This window comes from Schistocerca cancellata, chromosome 9 (assembly GCF_023864275.1).
Source record: "Schistocerca cancellata isolate TAMUIC-IGC-003103 chromosome 9, iqSchCanc2.1, whole genome shotgun sequence".
NCBI classification, from domain to species: domain Eukaryota; kingdom Metazoa; phylum Arthropoda; class Insecta; order Orthoptera; family Acrididae; genus Schistocerca; species Schistocerca cancellata.
The window spans coordinates 188937021-188956018 of NC_064634.1; the positions used below are offsets into that span (position 1 = coordinate 188937021).

Consider the following 18998-nt stretch of genomic DNA (forward strand, 5'->3'; position numbering starts at 1 on the left):
TGTTGCAGAGTATCCACAAACATTACTGTTTGAAACATAGGGCCACTGCATACTCCATTAGATCACACCCATCCTGTGATTAAACTGTTTTCTTACAGTGAAAAATTCAAGTTGACATAGCTATTGAGGGAAACATTTTGTCACACTTAAAGCCATCTGTCAAATACGTCTCAGAACATTTTTTTTTCATTAATTTCACACAAATCACCTGTTTTTAATGCAAGTGCATATTTTGTAACACCAAACATCCTAATATAAGCTTGTATAATAAACAATTATAATTTTGTTACAATATCTACACAGGACATAAAGAGTTAATTTTACTTCAATGTGATTCATCTTTTGAAGTTCATCATTACACAACAACAAACCTATGGACAAAATAGTTCTAAAAAATCTGCCAAAATGTCACACCCATCTGCATAGAATGTCCCATTACATAATATTTTACAATTTTAGCACTATACATGATTAAACAATATGAGTTTATTTAAATTCTGCCTTATACTTGATTTGTTGTTTAAAATTTTCTCAGCTGCTTTTTTTCCATATGTTTTTAAGCGTATGCAGGAGTATAGGGATGCAATCTTACAAACAAGTTGAGCCTCATGTAAGTTCCTCAATCCTAATTTCACAATGGTAATCATGACCAAGAGCAGGAAATGGGTAATCTACAAATTTATTTTTAACACAATGCAAAATCTTGGCCTGTACATATTTCTGTTGCATATCCCGAGCAATCAGAAACATCTGAAACAGTTTCTGAGTATTCTACAACAGAGTACACACAGTCACTTGTTTTAACCAGTTTTCCCCAGTTAACAAAATTTACAAATGCATTTTTATTGGCCATATTGGGAAAAGCATAGAGAGAATCACATTCTAATGCAGATTTAACTACTGGTGGCTTCAGTATGTGAAGACAGTCTTTGCGTGTGATCTGCCTTGAAAGGCGCAATGACACATACCCTGCAATATAATACAGTATGTTTTGCTTGTAAAATGAGAACTTAATCATCAACTTATCATCAAGAGGTGCACACCACTTCTCTACTTCATTTTCTGCAGCACTTTCATCACTTTTTACTACATGCTTTCTTGCATAAAAATCATAAACAGGTGGCAAACAACACACATTAAAATTTGAGCAATTCCCATTCATTGCAGTGACACTGTTACCCAAGAGCAACTTTCTCATGGCACATTTGAACTGGTATGCATTTGTATTGTTCCAAACACCTCTGGACCGAATGCAGGAAAAAAAAAGCTCTATGTGGTCTTGTGATAGTTTATATGTTAGAAAATACTTCAGAGGAGATTCAACACAAAGCATACTCTCCAGAGCTATGTGCCTGATTGCATATTGAAAATTATCCCAAAAGCAAAAGTATTTCTTGCATGGAGCAGTGACGGAACACCAATGATTTTTAAGCTTTTGATATAATTTTCAGTGTGTGTGAAAATAGCAAGCCAATAAGATTTGTTGTCATCCCTCAGGGGGCTCTTATACCCTTTACCTAATGGATTTCTGGAGTTCAGAATATCAAAAACCCTATCAATATTATACAAGAATTCTACTGTTGCTTCACTTCCTTTAAAATTTGAATCACCAACCCTCCTCAAAAACTTTATACTATCTGCCACACTAGAACTCAAAAGTCTGTGGAGCTAATGAAACAGTCATTTTTCTATTTACATAACTTATATGTTGTCCTGATAGTTTGTTGGCGAATGTCATACCTTTTTGTTGTACCTTGTTCAATTGCTGAATGAAATGCCAGTTGGAGAGTCAATAGCAGATACTTCTGCTAGAGCATTTCTGGCAAACTTAATCATATGACACATGTCCAAGATACAATAAACATTGTATTTTTCCACAGGATGAGGAAAGTAGCTTTTAAAATCACCCTTGGAAAAATTTAAAGTACAGCCAAGTGAACGTAAAGTGCTTATATTTACCTTGCAGCCATCACATGTAATACACCAAACCCTAATGCCAGAACTATGCAGCCTCTCTAAAGCAGATTTTATCAATGTGGCCTGATTATTTGCCTGTACACCGTTGATAAAGAACTATGCAATCGGGCATTTAAATTTGCCTTTAATAGAGACAAGCATGGAAACCAGAGCCTAAGATGCCTCTATTACTTCTTTTGACTGAGGCACTTCCCTACTAAAGTCTAAAAAACCTGTGTATTGCTTAGTTCCTTGGTCCCAAAGTACTTGCTTCCCAATTGCCATACTGTCTACAATTAGACATGAATCGCGGAACTGCTCCCTTACAATTGGGTTCAAATCAATGTATTTAAAAACATCTTTTAAGAAGCCAGGTTCACAGTCTATACTTGCCACCCATTTGGAAATTAATGATTTATGGGGCAGAGGCATTAATTTTTGCAGGTATTCATATGCTTCTGGTGAATAAAAGTTCACAGTCATCGCAAACATTTTCACATTTGTTGTGTATCTATTACCCTTTGACGAGAGAGAGTTGTTCACTAAATTGCACACTAATTCCACTTGTGTTCCTTTCTGATGATTAAGGAAGTTATGTAACTTCTCAGGAAGATGCCCCTTCTCCTTCAATGAACTTATGATGTCATCCTTGCAAAACACTTTCTTCTCTCTTCTTCGAAGTTTTTCACGGGCGCACTTCAGTTTACGTTTTAATTCATGCACACTGTCTGAGAAAAAATTGCAAGTTTCGGTCGCCTTGTCTTCCATTTCTGCTTTCGACTGTATACCACAATCAATTACTTAAGAACCAACTGCACTCTGAAATAAACAAATAATTTCGTTATATATGATTGAAATAACTCAAGGCTTGATGAAAAAATATTATAAGAAAACTTTGGGGATGTGAAAACATCCTTATACAAACGTTTTCGACACAATTCGCAGCTTCTGCATTGGATAAATGGGACATGCTTTCCACAGAAGAATTCTCATTGACAACATTCTCCACGCAATCAGTAGCTTCTGCAGTGGGCAAATCGAGCACGGATTCCAGGACAGAACGCTAAAAACAAAAATATGGACCTGTATTACAACACTGCTTAGACCTATGTAGCCCATTTGTGTCCGTACGAAATAAATTCACAAAAGTCAAAAAGCATACACATAGCAAGGAAATTCATTAGCTACCTCAAATGGAGAAGCATAGTTGTCACACAAAATCCTAACAACATGTCGTCGTGGCTGTTTATTTGGTGGCATCAAATGTGCCGGAAAGTCAAAAACTGATGGCACTGCTTCGGGTCTGAAACGTTTCTTCCATGTTCCAGGGCTCACTACGTAATCACCTTGCCGGAAAAGGTTTCCGCAAAGAAAACTGCAAGACGTAGGATTAAAATCTTTCCACTTCATGGAAGTAATCCACTTCTTTAGCGGCTCTGCGTACTTCAGAGGAAAGCTGTTCAAAAACATCGAATTAGCAAACGCACTAAGTCTGTATTGTTATCGTATTGTATCGGTAGTCCTATTACCTGTGAAATGGTAAGTCACTTTCCTTACTCCATCGTTTCGTACAGTTGAAAGCGGAACAAGAAATCACCATTTCGATAATCCTTAATTCCTTATACACCGTACAGACCGAGAGAAACTTCTTGGCAAATTCGAATAGGGCGGGCAATACAGACGACAGTAATCAGCTGGTAGAGCCATCTATCGGTAGGTCCGGTAGTTGAGCATCCCTCATTTCGCTAGCTTTAGACGCCTGTCACACCTTCGACCATGGTCGAAGGTCCACACGCAACGATCTGTCTGCGCAGATGTGATGTGCGCAGACATTTGCGCAGACAGATCGTTCCGTGTGGACGGGCCTTATGTCAAACGTTTGCCGTGTACGCGATATGGATTCGTTGGGGCACAGTGGACTAGATAACTTAAGATCAGAATGGGAGGAAAGAAACGCGTTTCTTCTACCTTTCTCAATGATTGGAGATGCCCCAAATCTTGGTTGTCACTTAGGTGAGCAGAACAATTTTATTGTGGCTTAATGATAAGGCTGTGATAAGATATGATAGGTCTATCCTGGAACATTACTAAATAATCATAACTCCACTGTATTTGATCGAAGTATAATTAAGCCCCTTAAATAAAAAATGAATATGATTACATTCGAAAAAAGAAATTATAGTCTTACAGTATGACGTGGAAATAATCCTGTTCCCCCGCTCGGTATTGGGCGCATTGCCGCGGTTCGCGCGGCAACCCCCCCGTCGGATGTAAGAGTCCTCACTCGGGTGTGTATGTTTTTTGCCCTTGTGTGTGTGTGTGTGTGTGTGTGTGTGTGTGTGTGAGCCAGCATTGGGTGTAATTTCAGCTCCCCACAAGTGGAGACAATATAATTTTATCCTTATTTGAACAGTCATAGCGTCTATATAGAATAATAGCTTTTTAAAAATAGTCAGTTCATGTTAATGTTACGCATGTAATTAAAATGCAATGTTTTATTTCCAATAACATCGTTTAAAACACCTATGCGGCCAAGAATATTGAAACATTGTTGTGTTCAAACAAACATTCAGACTGACTATACTTCTGTCATTGCTTTCTATTTGTCTGTTTCTCACTGTTTAATCTTCAGTATCAGGAGACAGTTGTCCCAGCAGTGTCTCAGTAGTCCACATGTATTTCACTATTCCTGATATATTTGTCCCGAGAATATTCAGCAGTTTCGTTGATATTTAAAAACTTTCTAACACCATTTAGTATCCTGCCTCAGTTCTACATTTTTTAATTTAATTGTAAGTGAAGTATAAAAATAAAAAATAAATATTGATTACTTTCTAAAATCTAATGAACACTAAAACATCAACGGTATTATTGTAATTTGATTTTTTTATATGAAACTGTTCCAGTTGCTGTCTGACCAACTAAATTTTAATTTTACATTATTACTATAAATCACTTACAGTAAATTCAGGGACAGCCCCTTTGAGAAGTTCGCAGTCATTTTTTTTTTACCATCTCCTATTGACTGACTTTTGATCCATCTCTAATGGCCTTCTAATCTACATAACATTGAAACCTAATCTTTCTTCCTTGTAATAAATTGGAATCTTTCACAGCTGAAATAGCAATTTTCAGCTGAAAATTTAAGAGCGTTTGTCCTATGACTTTTTGCTTAAAGGATAGATTAGCATTATTACACAACAAAGGAAAACTAATATTAAGCTTCTGTTAAGTTTGGAAGGTAGGAGACGAGGTACTGGCAGAAGTAAAGCTGTGAGGACGGGGCGTGAGTCTTGCTTGGGTAGCTCAGTTGGTAGAGCACTTGCCCGTGAAAGGCAAAGGTCTCGAGTTCGAGTCTTGGTCCGGCACACAGTTTTAATCTGCCAGGAAAGTTTCATATCAGCGCACACTCCGCTGCAGATTGAAAATCTCATTCTGGTAACATCCCCCAGGCTGTGGCTAAGCCATGTCTCCGCAATATCCTTTCTTTCAGGAGTGCTAGTTCTGTAGTTCTGCAAGTTTCGCAGGAGAGCTTCTGTGAAGTTTGGAAGGTAGGAGATGAGGTACTGGCAGAAGTAAAGCTGTGAGGACGGGGCGTGAGTCGTGCTTGGGTAGCTCAGTTGGTAGAGCACTTGCCCGTGAAAGGCAAAGGTCCCGAGTTCGAGTCTCGGTCCGGCACAGTTTTTATCTGCCAGGAAAGTTTCATATCAGCACACACTCCGCTGCAGAGTGAAAATCTCATTCTGGAATATTAATTCTCCTTCAGTTCAGTTAGTAACCTTTAATACTGCTCTGCCTTCACAAAGTTTTGAAGTCTCCATTAAAATATTTATCATTCTCTCATTGCAGTCGATTTTTTATCTTAATGTGACAGCAAAATAGGAGGCTGTTCATTCTGTGTTGACTACACATTACTGAGAAAAATCATTTCTGTTCTGGCACTTGGGTCTACTGTAGTAAACTATTATTCTATGATTGTGTCCTTTATATATATATTGGAATATATGAAGCTTGCTTTTCAGCAGCTGTTGAGCAGATTCAATATGACTGTTATGCCTTTGCAGCATTTGCTCGTAGATTAGTGGAATCAACTAGGTAAAAATCATATGTCAGAAAAATATTTCAATATTTTGATGTCTTAGTTGGAGAAATTTATGAACTGACATTCTTCATCCTTTCCCTTTCTTGGTGGCGATGCCAAGAATTAAAAGCTTCGTATTTAATCCTTGAAATGTGGGGCATGCAGTCATGCAAACTCCAGCTTTTACAGTGACATTTGAAGGACCTGTCTTCTGGCTATCCGCAGAGTGAATGGCAATAAAATACATGGGTAAAATATCTGAAAAAAATTGAGTTTGCATGACTATTCATCCCAAATTTTCATTTATTATTCATTGTGTTGTGAAAAGCTTAAAATAAGTAACACTGTCTTTTTCTAACTTTTTACAGTAAATACAAATTTATTTTAGTATGTATTGCTTAGCTTTGGTACATCACAACTGGTATCTGTTAACATGTCTTTCATAGCACTATCAGTAGACGTTTGCCTATTACACTTATATTTCTGTACTAGCAAAGACGTTGACTACATAGTTATGTAAAATAACCTCAAATGCAAAAGAAGCAACATTCCAAGATCTCACATTAAAAACCAAAGAGTTTCTTAGTAAGGCAAATGACTACACCAGTGTACATAGTAAAATACTGGTATGTAACAGTCCCACTGTCCTTCACCATGTGGATACCACACAAAGGACTGAGGCATACATAAATAGCTCAGCTAATCGAAAGCATTGTGTACAGTATGTTTTATTCAGTAATGAAACAACTTGGTATGTAAATTATGCTTAATACTGTCTGTTTTGTTATGACTCTGCAAGCACCTTCTTGAAGTCTAAATCCAGATGATACTAGAAGGACCAATGTACAAAAACTCCCAGGTTTTATTGCATCTAACACTCATTTGGGATGAATAACTTTTAAACAACATTAAGTCCCCATTTTAAAAATTCAGAATCCCCCCCCCCCCTTTTTTTCAAAGTCAAAATAGTGCTTATTCTGAGCCAGATTGAGTTTCCACCTAAATGGAAAACAATGTATGAATATCCAGAAATTTTTCCGTTTCACTCCTGTTGACGATTATTATGTGATAGTGTAACTGACAGAAAGAGTTTACACTCAGCAGGCTGTGAAATGTGCACTGTTGTGAAACTTCCTGGCAGATTAAATTTGTGTGCCAAATTGGAACTCGAAACTGGGGACTAGATTTATTCGGGCAATACTCTTAACCGAGTGAGCTATCTAGGTATGACTTGCAGCATGTCCTCATAGCTTGACTTCTCCCCATCTCTCTCTTGTTGTTGTTGCTGTCATCAGGGTTTCCTCCCAGTGAGCTGGGTAGGAACTTGGTGACTCCATTGATTTCTGTCCTGGTATAGCTTTTCCCTCTCCACTACATCCCATGTTATTCCTTTCCTCTTGAGATCTTCCTTAACCTGGTCTGTCCATCTCTTTTCAGGCTACCCAATTGGTCTTCCTGGCACCTCCATCTCCAAATACTGGTGTGGAGTTGGAGTCGGGTGTATTTGCTTCACATGACCAAACCACACCAATCTCAAAGTGCTCATCCTCTCCTCTATAGTCAATGTCACCTACAGGTATCTCGTTACATAATTAGTCCTGACTCTGTCTCTCCTAGGTTTTGGTAGAGCTGACCTAAGGAACTTCATTTCACATGCTTGGATTTGACTTTATTGTCTCTTATTTATGACACAGGCCTCTAGACTATACATCATGATCAGCAGGAGATAAGTTTTATACATGGTCTGTTTGGCTCTTAGAGGGACTTCCTTGTCCAAGGTTAGATTTTGTACCTGGTGGAAGAAGCTAGATCCTTTTGTTATTCTGTTTAAGACTTCTAGCTTGGAACTTCCATAATGTGATGTGATGCTACCCAGGTAATTGAAGCTTTTCACGTATTCAACCTTCTCCCCCTCCAGCATGATGTTACAAGGTGTGGGTGTCCTGCTCATCTTCATTGCCACTGTCTTGTTCCTACTCTCAGTTAACTTGACTTTTTATAATGTTGTGTTCCAGTAATCTAGTCTCCTTTGAATTTCCATTTCCGTCTCTCCCCAAATGGCGATGTCATCAGCAAAAACAAAAGCTTTGAGATCTTCATTTTCTTCTTCCTTGATTTCTTTTATGATTGTGTCCATAAGTGTAATGAAGACTCCTACTTATACACTGCTAACACAACCATTGTACAGCATCTGGACTTTTTTAATTAATGAATCAGGAACATTGTTTCTCAAGCGTTCCCATATTTTATCCCATGATACACTGTCATATGCTTGTTACAAATGCACGAATACTACTAGCAAGTCCTTTCTTTTTTTCTAATACTTCTCCATTAACTGATGGAGGGAGAAAATGAGATCTATTGTTACCCTATTACTTCTGAACCCATGCTGCTGTTCCTCTAATTGCTGTTCTAGAATTTTCCACAATCTATGACCTTTTCCATTTTCTTAAGGCAGTGTGATAACAGTGTGATTCTTCAGCAGTTGGTGCACTTCTTTCTACTACCTTTCTTGAAGAGTAGTATTATAATTCCTTTTTTCCATTCATCTGGCACTTTGTTTTCTTTCCATATAACCCCCAGCACCCACTGTAACCATTGTATTCCATGGATTCCTGTGGCTTTAATCATATCCACTGTCAGCTCATCTACACCAGCCGCCTTCCCACTTTTCATCTGTCTCACGGAATTCTCAGTTTCTAACCAAGAGATTGGATCCTGCTCCTCCTCTAATTCAGTGACTTTGGTGTCACTTTCTTGTGAACCTTCCCCATTCAGTAAGATTTCAAAATAATTCTTCATCTCTTCTCTGATACCTTCCATGCCCCTGATAATATGCCAATCCTTTGATTCAATCGCTTTTATGTCTTCTCCATCAGATCTTTTACTTTTCAATAACCCATATAGTAGATTTTGGTTCCCTTTGCTATCCTACTCTAGTTTCTGGGTGAATATTTCCCAACTTTTCTCCTTTTTTTCTTTCACAATTCTCTTTGCTTAGAGTTTCTTTTGTCACTAATCCTTCTCCACTGTTGTCACCTTGTGTTCATCTTTTGGCACGAGCCCCTGGTTCTGATTTCTTTTTTCAAACTCCATGTTTTTCTTTGCCATATTACATTTTTTTAATTGCGTCTTTTATCATATCATTCCACCAACTAGTTTCTTTGTCTTTCACTTTACTCTTTGTTTTGCTGCATATCTGCACAGCACTGGTAACTACTGATGTTTTAAATAGGTTCCACCCTTCCTCTACGCTACTGCTTTCAGTTTGTGGCAATTTTTGTGCTACTAGATTTTGGAAACTTCTTTCAACTTCCACTCCTTAATTTTTGGCATTCTTTATACAGCATTCAAACTCTTCCTCTTGTAATTTAGATCAGCTACTAGTTACCTGTGGTCACTGTCCACATATTCACTTCGTATGACTTTAGAGTCCCTTACTTTTCCTCCAATTAATTTGTCTGTTAATATATAGTCTATAACTGTCTTAGATTTGCCACCCCGGCCATATCTAATAATCTTATGGCTATCTTGTTTCTTGAAGAATGTATTCTTCACTAACAGATGATTCCTTATGCACAGATTTAGAATTTCTTCATCTTCAACATTTCGTCTTCCGTATCCTAAAGGGCCCATCACCACCTCATAGCCGTTTCTATCCATGCCAATCTGAGCATTCAGATCCCCAATTATCATAATATTATCTTCTCTTTCTTGGTCTTCCAGTTCTTCAAGGACTTTTGTTTTTTCTTCCTCACTGCACCCTTGCTGAGGTGCGTACACTTGGAGTACAGCAAAACTATTCTTTTTAAAGTTCACTCTTGCTCTAATTACCCTTTCACTTAACAAAGCACATATCAGTAACTGAGTCAATGTCTTTGTGAAACACAAATCCCATTCCATTTTTTGCCTCTCTGTTGTGACCCTGCCAGTATAATTTGTACCCACCTCTCAGTAATTTAGAGTTTTTTCCCTTCCACGCGGTCTCACTCAATCCAAGGATATGAATCTTTCTCCTCTCCATCATGTATCCAATCTCTTCAGTCTTTCCTGTCAAGGTTATTACATTTAATGTTCCCATTCTCAACTTGTTTTTGCGTTTTTGTTGGGTTCTGAACTGTGCCCAAAATAGAGTATTCAGTCTTTTTATGAATGCTATATGTTCATCCATTACCAAGCTGCCCATAGGAGCTGGTCTAATACCATGGGCAAGGTTATTGTTGCCAATGCCCAACACACAAACATGACAGCAGTATAATGCTAGTCAGCTCTCCCCAGTCATCTTAAGCATGCCTCTTCCACCTGATGCACAGCATAATCACAAGATTAGTTTACCACTTGGCTGTGGAAAATTAAAACCAATGATGACTTGCTGAGCCTATGTTCAGTCTACCATGACAGAGCTGTGGTAGTACACCTGTGAGAACACAGTCGTGCAATGTTGAAGGTTTTGTACATCTATACTTGATTCTAAACACATCAGTAGCAAAAAAGAAAACATCATTTTCATATGACATGTGTAAGCTGCCACAGAAATAACTGTGCCTGGTAGAGTAGACATTTTCATACTGCACAATAATATGACAAACTGCAGAGAAGGAGATTACCTTGGTGCAGCCCTAAGCTGCTAAAAGTTAATTTCATCAGTCAATTTGAGGATTGTTTTGGGAGGTTTTCCACATTCATCTAGTCATATATTGACCCTGAGAAATGCATTTAGTTCACCTTCAGTTGTGCCAATTGACACAAAAAATAGAAATCATGCAACTAATCGAAGTAATCCATTATGGGAACAGATGTGAAGTTTTTAAACAAACAAAGTGTTATAGAAGACATCACAGTTGAATAAGCCTCCTTAAAAGTTTATGCCCCGTTTCTCCAATGCAAGGGGTATTGATGTAGCATTTTTGTTGACAGCCAGCAGGATTTTTGTAACCTTTCTGCTTAGTTTTTCTTTTTCAGATATTTGGTTTCAAACCAAGGGTGCATGGATAAATTATTTTTGTGTGTATTTTCTTGCTTTATTTCATAGCTTGTTGGGTTTAATCATATGGGGGTGTATTTTCATGCCATTGAATCAAAAATTGCCATCTGTATTCATATTAATACCATAAAAAGCTATACTTTGCATATACTATTGAAACATGCTTATCATTTAGTTACCAAAGTAGTCTACCTTAAGAATACTAAATAGATAACTATCCATGTTTTGAGACAGAATATTGTCAAGAATACTGTCTGAACATATTTAGGATTATTATACAAAATTTTATTTTGAATTATCAGCCACACCTTTCAAACACTTTCCCAGCTCCACTTCTTATATCTGTGCAGTGCCTATTATGAGTTGTTTCAGCAGTATCACACCACCCTTTCCTCCTTTAGTGGTAAACCTAGCTATACAAGCCATCCAGGCAACCAATAAGAAACATGTTATGTGTGCAGTTGCTGGCTGCATCATGGATTGCAGAGGGCAGGTACACACGTTCTTGTGCTTGAGTCTTCTTACAGAGCAGACAGCTTTTACTTTTCAACAGACTGGATAGCTTAGGTCACCAGTCTCTGACTCTGTTCTACAGGACAGACTACCATATACCACAAATGTGAATGGATTCCTCCCACACTTCCTATTTCTTTATTTTATTTGACCACCTGGCACTCATCCTCTATACCACCTTAGGTGATCCATCTGTAACCTGTACTTTCGGAATATAACCAAAATTCAGTCCATTTCACTCTCTCATCTCAATTAGTGACTTCCAATATCCATTCTTCAACATCCTAATCAGGGCACCACTAATGTTTCTTTACAAATAATTTTTGATTTTGACAGAACACTGAAGTCATAGATGGATTTTGCATCTTCCATGTTAAAAAGATCCCACATGAAATCTGCACCAAACCAGTGTTTCTTCATTCACTTCTACATCTATATTGATACTCTGCAAATCACAACCAAGTGCCTGGCAGAGGGTTCATTGAACCACCTTCACAATAATTCTCTATTATTCCAATCTCAAACAGTGCACAGAAAAAATGAACACCTGTATCTTTGCATGCAAGCTCTGATTTCTCGTATTTTATTATGATGATCATTTCTTCCTATGTAGGTTGGCACCAACAAAATATTTTCGCATTCAGAGGATTAAGATGGTGATGGAAATTTTGTGAGAAGATTCAGCCACAACGAAAAATGCCTTTGTTTTAAAGATGTCCACCCCAAATCCTGTATCATGTCAGTTACACTCTGTCCCCTGTTCCTTCATAATACAAAAGGTGCTGATCTTCTTGAACTTTCTTGTTGTACTCTGTTAATCCTGTCTGGTAAGGATTCCACACCGCACAGCAGTACTCTGAAAGGGTATGGAGAAGTGTAATGTAGCCTGTCTCTTTAGTAGATCTGTCGAATCTTTCTAAGTTTTCTTCCAATAAAATTCACTCTTTTGTTCAACTTCCTCACAACATTTTGTATGTGTTTTTTCCAATTTAAGTTGTTCGTAATTGTAATTCCTAGATATTACTTGAATTTACAACCTTTCGATTTGACTGACTTATCGTGTAAACGAAGTTTAGCGAATGCCTTTTAGCACTCATGTGAATGACCTCACACTTTTCATTATTTAGGGTCATTTGCCAATTTTTGCACCATACAGATATCTTTCCTAGATCTGTTTGCAATTTGTTTTGATACTATAATGACTTTACTAGAAGATAAATGACAGCATCATCTGCAAATAACCTAAGATAGCTGCTCAGATTGTATCATATATCATTTATATGGGTAAGGAATAGTAGAAGGCCAGTAACACCATCTTAGGGAATACCAGAAATCACTTCTGTCTTATTCAGTGACCATCTTCTGCTTGTAATTCCATTCAGTATTATTTACTGTTCTGCTGAAAAACAGTACTCCATCTTCAAGGAAATAATGCATGTTGATTATTTCTTGATTGCTAATTTCTTAGCCGTTATGTCATTTCTAACCACGCTGTGCCACACTCTTACAAGCAAACCAATTTTATCTATCTTTTTTCGTTGGAAAGTCTCTGCCAGCTTTGATATTTGCATAAAGTTCCTTTGATTATCTTAACAGCAGATCTATGATTGCATTTTGGCAACGGTTTATATGTAAAATTTCAAAACTATATAAGTGAAACAACAAAGCCAGCCAATTCACTTGAGCATGTAGAAAATAACATCAGGGAAGTAAGTGGTCAGTAAAGAAACTAGAATGATGACTGGCCAGCTGGTAATGAAATTTCTTAAATGCTCAGACACTTACAAATGCCTCCTGTTCTACAACTGAATGCACTCTTTCACAAGTGTATACTGCCTCGCCCTAACAAATCCAATCACATAAGCACTTAGTTTTCTGTTGCCCAACCACTGCTGACATAAGCAGGCTCCCAAAGCATCATTTGAAGCATACATTGTTTCGCTAAAATCATTCACATAGCAGGGTTAATATACTTTTGTTGACATAACAAGCTTTGCTTAATTCTAACCTAGGCAACATTGTACCAGTCAGCCCAAGACCACTACATGGTTTTCTTCAACATTAATGTGCTGTACTGTTTAACACTTAACTTGAAGCGCACTGCTTACAAAAACTACTTGGGCTCAGGAAAGACTTTAGCTGCCACTTTGAGTTAAAACATGATGAACTTTTTATGTCACTAATCTTACGTTTTTTTTGTATGCGTTTGTTAATGGTCTAGAATGTAGGTGATTAATATGGATGAAAATTTTTTCAGAACATATTATGATAGAAGTAATAAATAATTCACATAACAATATGAATTAGGATAGACTGTTACTTGCCCACAGAGGAGGCACTGAAAAGCAGACAGTGACATTCAAAAATAGACTGTTGGACATTTCTGAGCTGTTGGACAGCCCTTCATCAGATGAAAGTAAAATAAAAGAACCAGTCACTCACACATGGCCACTGTCGTCTCCAGGGACTGTGGCCCCACTGGTGTGACTATCAATGGCTGGGAAGGGTACTGGGAGATCACAGAAGTGGTGTGTGGTGGGGAGAAGTAGCAAAGCAAGGGTGGGGGAAAATACTGTAGTGCAGTGCTGACTGTGGGAGCATGCAGGGGTGTGATGGGGAACAAGATGGTGAGCTCTGCCAGGAGCAGCATTGGGAGAGCTGTGCTGGATGGGGAGGGGGAGGGGGCGGCAGAGAAAGGGAAACGACTATGCAGGTGAGCTGGGGTTGTGAGGGTGAGGTTGGGGTCAGAGCAGGGAAGGGGATAGGGCCAGGGTCTGGTGCATTTCAAAAAAGTTAGTTGTGAGGACACTAATGGCCATTAAAGTCAAACACAATGTGTTTGGCTGCATGCCGGTGGCTATTTGCTGATGGCAGTTTGTGCAAACAGATAGTAGTTGGAGCTGAGTTGACAGACTAAGTGGCTGCTTTCACAGGTAGTCTTGTTTTTGATGGGATGGGAAGTGCCTGTGACACGACTGCAGTAGGTGTTAGTGGGAGGATGCATGGGACAGGTATTGCAACCAGGTCTTCTACAGGGTTATGAGCCTGTAACTTGTGGTCTAGTGGTTTGTGTCACTACCTCTACATTGCAAGGTTCTGGGTTCAATTCTCAGCTGGGTTGGAGATTTTCTTTGTTCAGGGGCTGGATGTTTATGCTATCCTAATCATTTTATTTTGTCTTCACACAAAAATGCACATGTCACATAAGTTACACCATATACAAAACCAGGAAACCAAACAGCTCCAGGGGTGTATGATGACATGTGTCTGTTACATATTTGCGAGCGTGTGGGGGAAGGATTTGGTGGCAGGGATGGAATAGTAATGAACAATGATATTGCATAGGTTGGTGGTGAAATACTGCACTACTGAATAAAGCCGTGTATTGGATTCTACAATATTGTATACTGATATAACTACAACACAAATTTGCATGCTCATGTGTTGGCAAATGAAACCCATAAATAAAGAAGTATGTATGAGAACACTATCCTTGATACTTCTGCTTACATAATTTTATAATGTAATCCAGTACCCAATACACAGTCATCATTGAATGACTGTAAAGGGGTATAGACTTGGATGAGATAGACAGAATTTCTAGTTGGGGCAATGAATGGCAGCTTGCTCTAAATATGTAAAAATGTAAGTTAATGCAGATGTGTAGGAAAAACAACCCTGTAATTTTCGAATACAGCATTGTTAATGTGTTACTTAACATGGTCACAATAATTAAATATCTTGCTGTAACGTTGCAGTGCGATATGAAATGGAATGAGCATGTCAGGCTGGTAGTCGGGAAGGCAAAATCTTGACTTTGTTTTATTGGGAGAATTTTGGGAAAGTGTAGCTTATCTATAAAGGAGACTACATATGGAATGCTAGTGCGGCCCTTTCTTGAGTACTGCTCGAGTGTTCCTGATCCCCACCAGGTTGGACTGAAGGAAGACATTTAAGCAATTCAGTGGCATACTGCTAAGTTTGTTACCAATAGGTTGGTCAGCAGAAAAGTATTTCAGAAATGCTTTGTGAACTCAAATGGGAATCCCTGGAGGGAAGACTATGCCCTTCTCATGAAGTACTATTTTGGGAATTTAGAGAACATGCAGCTGAATGCAGATCACTTCTTTGCTGCCAAAGTACATTTCACTTGAAGATAAGAACATAAGACGAGAGAAATTAGGGCTCATGTGGAAGATTATAGATAGTTATTTTTCCTTCGCTCTATTTGCATGTGGAACAGGAAAGGCGATGACAAGTAACAGTATGTGGTACCCTCCACAATGCACCATACAGTGACTTGCAGACTATGTACGTAGATGCAGCTATATTCTCAAGGACTGATAATAAATGTAAAGTTTCTGATCAGTAATTACAACTACGTTTGTGACATCTGCATATCTAAGGATAATACCTTGAGAAGCAATTTAACTGTAGCTAATACTTGATACACTTTGACAGTGATCACATCTTATGTAAAAAATAAGTCAACCAACTATTAAAGAAAACAAATTGATATATAAGCGGATAAAACAGCTTCAAAAGTTATGTATTTATAAAAAAAGCTATTACATTTTGATTTTTCATATCTATTGATATCATCATAGGATGTGGTAAACACTATATATTTTAGATCATGTCAAAACTATTGAATTGGGATAAAATGCAAGTATTAGTTATGTAAAGTACACCTTGAGTCAAAATACTCATAATGCACACAGGTATCGATATTAACATCATATTTCGATTTTTGTAACACTGAAACAATACCTCAATTAAAAGATGAAAAATCATCTTCCAAGGAAAATTGACATTAAATTGTAATTTATTCTCTATTAGTGTCAACAACCTCCACTGATAGAAAGTTTCCAGACTTGTTGAGAACAATGGTACTAAATTATATTTCTACAGAGTGTGTTCATTATGAAGAAGTTGAATTGTAACATTAAATTTACTAACATCTGGTTGATATTTAACAGTAATTTGAACAGTTATTAGTGACCTGCATAAAGAAGTTAATATGAAAGAATTGTTTGACTTTGGTCAAATATAATGTTTGTCACAGAAAACGAGGAGGGTGTTGCTAATGAGATATGTTTGGCGACAGATGTCTTGTGTAAGTTCTTTTCATGTTAAAGTGTTGTGCAACTCTTAGAGCTTATGCTGTGACATTAATGGCCTTGGTCTTTTATATAAGGGGTGAGGATGGGGGGGGGGGGGGGGGGGGGGAGAATGATAACTATGCAGTTTTTATTTCTGCAAAATTATTGAGAACGAAGCTGTGTGTTTTATACAACCTCATTTTCTTGAACAGAAGCTGAGTTTGTCGTGCAGAACTTACATCAGGTATGATGGCACATGCTATTGCTAGATGAGAATTCGAGGAGTGGCCACAAGGTGCACACCAAGATACTTACACGTGGGATTTCTGCACATGAGTACATCTGATAGCAGCATTTCGATTGTAACTTAGTTTGCCCTTTAACATTGTATAGGTTGCTTTCTGAGGTGCAATATAAAGTTTATATAGTTTACACCATGTTCAGCAAAAACTTTCATGTTTGTTTTTAGTTGTAGTCTGCTAATACTTTGGCTACAGTATTGCCAAGTATTCTTTCTTGTTGGGAGGCCTGGTAATGAGTGCACTCAACCTTGTGACATCAGCTGAGAACTATTTGACTACTACTACTACTAGTAGTAGTAGTAGTAGTAGTAGTAGTAGATTGGCACTCTGGAAAGTTTCCAAAAATGGTTGGGAGAATGGTGAGCAGACTAAATGCCCCCCTGAACTGTGTCTGCATGATGGCCAGTACACTTGCTTTGGGCCTGGTCAAAAAGTTTTTTTTTAATCGCTTTGGGTAGTAGGAACAAGATATCATCAACATACAAAGTTACACCTAGTGCTTTGAGTTATTATTGTTGGCTATTGTAAAGAGGTTTCAGATTGATGTCCCACGATGGAGGCTCAAGGTGTGCATTCTTTAGTGACTGCTTTTGTCAGATTGCTATTACTACATGGCAGAGTAACTGCTCTATGTGCACAGTAGTCTAGACCCGGACACTTAAGATGACTCAGCTCACAAATAAAGCAAGCCACCAAGAATTTGAAAGGCACCAGGTATATTGTTCACGACTGCAACAACACGTTGGACTTGGGAATCATGGACAACTCTAAAATGTGATTAGTTGCATCTTCAGTGCATTTCCAATTTTTAAAGCCATATGGAGTATTATCCATTCCATATGAAGCTTCGTAATTAACATGTTTTCAAACATTTCACAAGAACATTTATATCACAAAGAATATGTAGGATTTTGGTTGGGTAGGCTCTTTATTGTCCCCCATTTTGAAGATTATTACACCTGCAGATTCCAAAATGCTTGGTAACTTCCTTGCATAATACTCTAATTGTATATCCTGTTGCAAGTGAGAGTGATGGCAGTCCCCAAGTATTTCAATTTCTAGACCACTCATTAGTTACTACATCATGGCTAATTATATGTAGGCTGAGCAGGTGGCTAGCATGTTATGAATGTGATGAAGCCTAGATAGCTATTCCAAGTAAACTGGATGTAAGATGTCAACTGTGTGTCAGTGTTAGCAGTAACACACACACACACACACACACACACACACACACACACACACACACACACAGTCTCTCTCTCTCTCTCTCTCTCTCTCTCTCTCTCTCTCTGTCTGTCATGATCTGACTGGTAGTGGCATAGTGGCCCGTACCTGGAATAGTGCATCAGACAAGCAGCCCTTGTTGATCACATCAAACAGAACCATCACGAATTATTTCCTGGAATGTGGACTACAAGCAAAGATGCTGCTATCCTGACTTCCTCTCACAGCTCATCACGCTACCCAGCTCTGACAACAAGAGTAGAGACTCAAGTGCAAAACAAAAATAAATACCATTGTCATTTATGATGATATAGTCTAAAATGACAGTACATCTCTGGTACTCATTGTCACCCATTCCATTTTATCATTGTTCTGTAATGCCTAGTAGAGTGTTCTTTCAACAAGAATGTGTTCTTACTTACACTTCTTGCGTTACCCAATCCACCCACTACCATGTTCACAATCTTTCCTGTACAGTACGATTAAGGGTCCTCTGCCACTAAGCATGTAGTGGGGTTGGAGAAGTGATGTCTGATCTGGCCTGCATTACTGCTAGTATTCCTAGGCCATTTTGCCAATAGTGTGAGACACATGACTTTTACACCCTTATGATCATGTGCACACAAGATACCTGGACAGCATTGTTGCCAAAGGCAGCTATACAAACTATTGAAATTGTTGTCCAAGACAGATTGCCCATCATGGAAAAACCAAGTGATTTTGGTAATATACAATGTACAACTTCTGTGATAAGTGAATAAAACTTCATTACTGTGGGGTCACTGATGTACAACTACTTACAGTTTTAGGCCCTGTTGCATTCCTCATTTATA

General features: G+C 38.1%; 1 protein-coding gene and 1 non-coding gene across 2 annotated transcripts in view; both read left to right on the top strand.

The window, feature by feature from the left end:
* The first annotated feature begins 3713 nt into the window (after window positions 1–3713).
* The window catches only part of LOC126100637 (deoxyribose-phosphate aldolase), a 161128-nt gene continuing 145843 nt past the window's right edge, over window positions 3714–18998 (top strand). Inside the window, exon 1 of the mRNA XM_049911266.1 lies at window positions 3714–3969. Coding sequence (XP_049767223.1) covers window positions 3825–3969 — 145 coding nt within the window. The 5' untranslated portion in view covers window positions 3714–3824. The remainder of the gene's footprint in view (window positions 3970–18998) is intronic.
* Window positions 5561–5635, top strand: Trnas-uga (transfer RNA serine (anticodon UGA)). Its single transcript has one exon. It is a non-coding gene; the product is annotated as a tRNA-Ser (tRNA).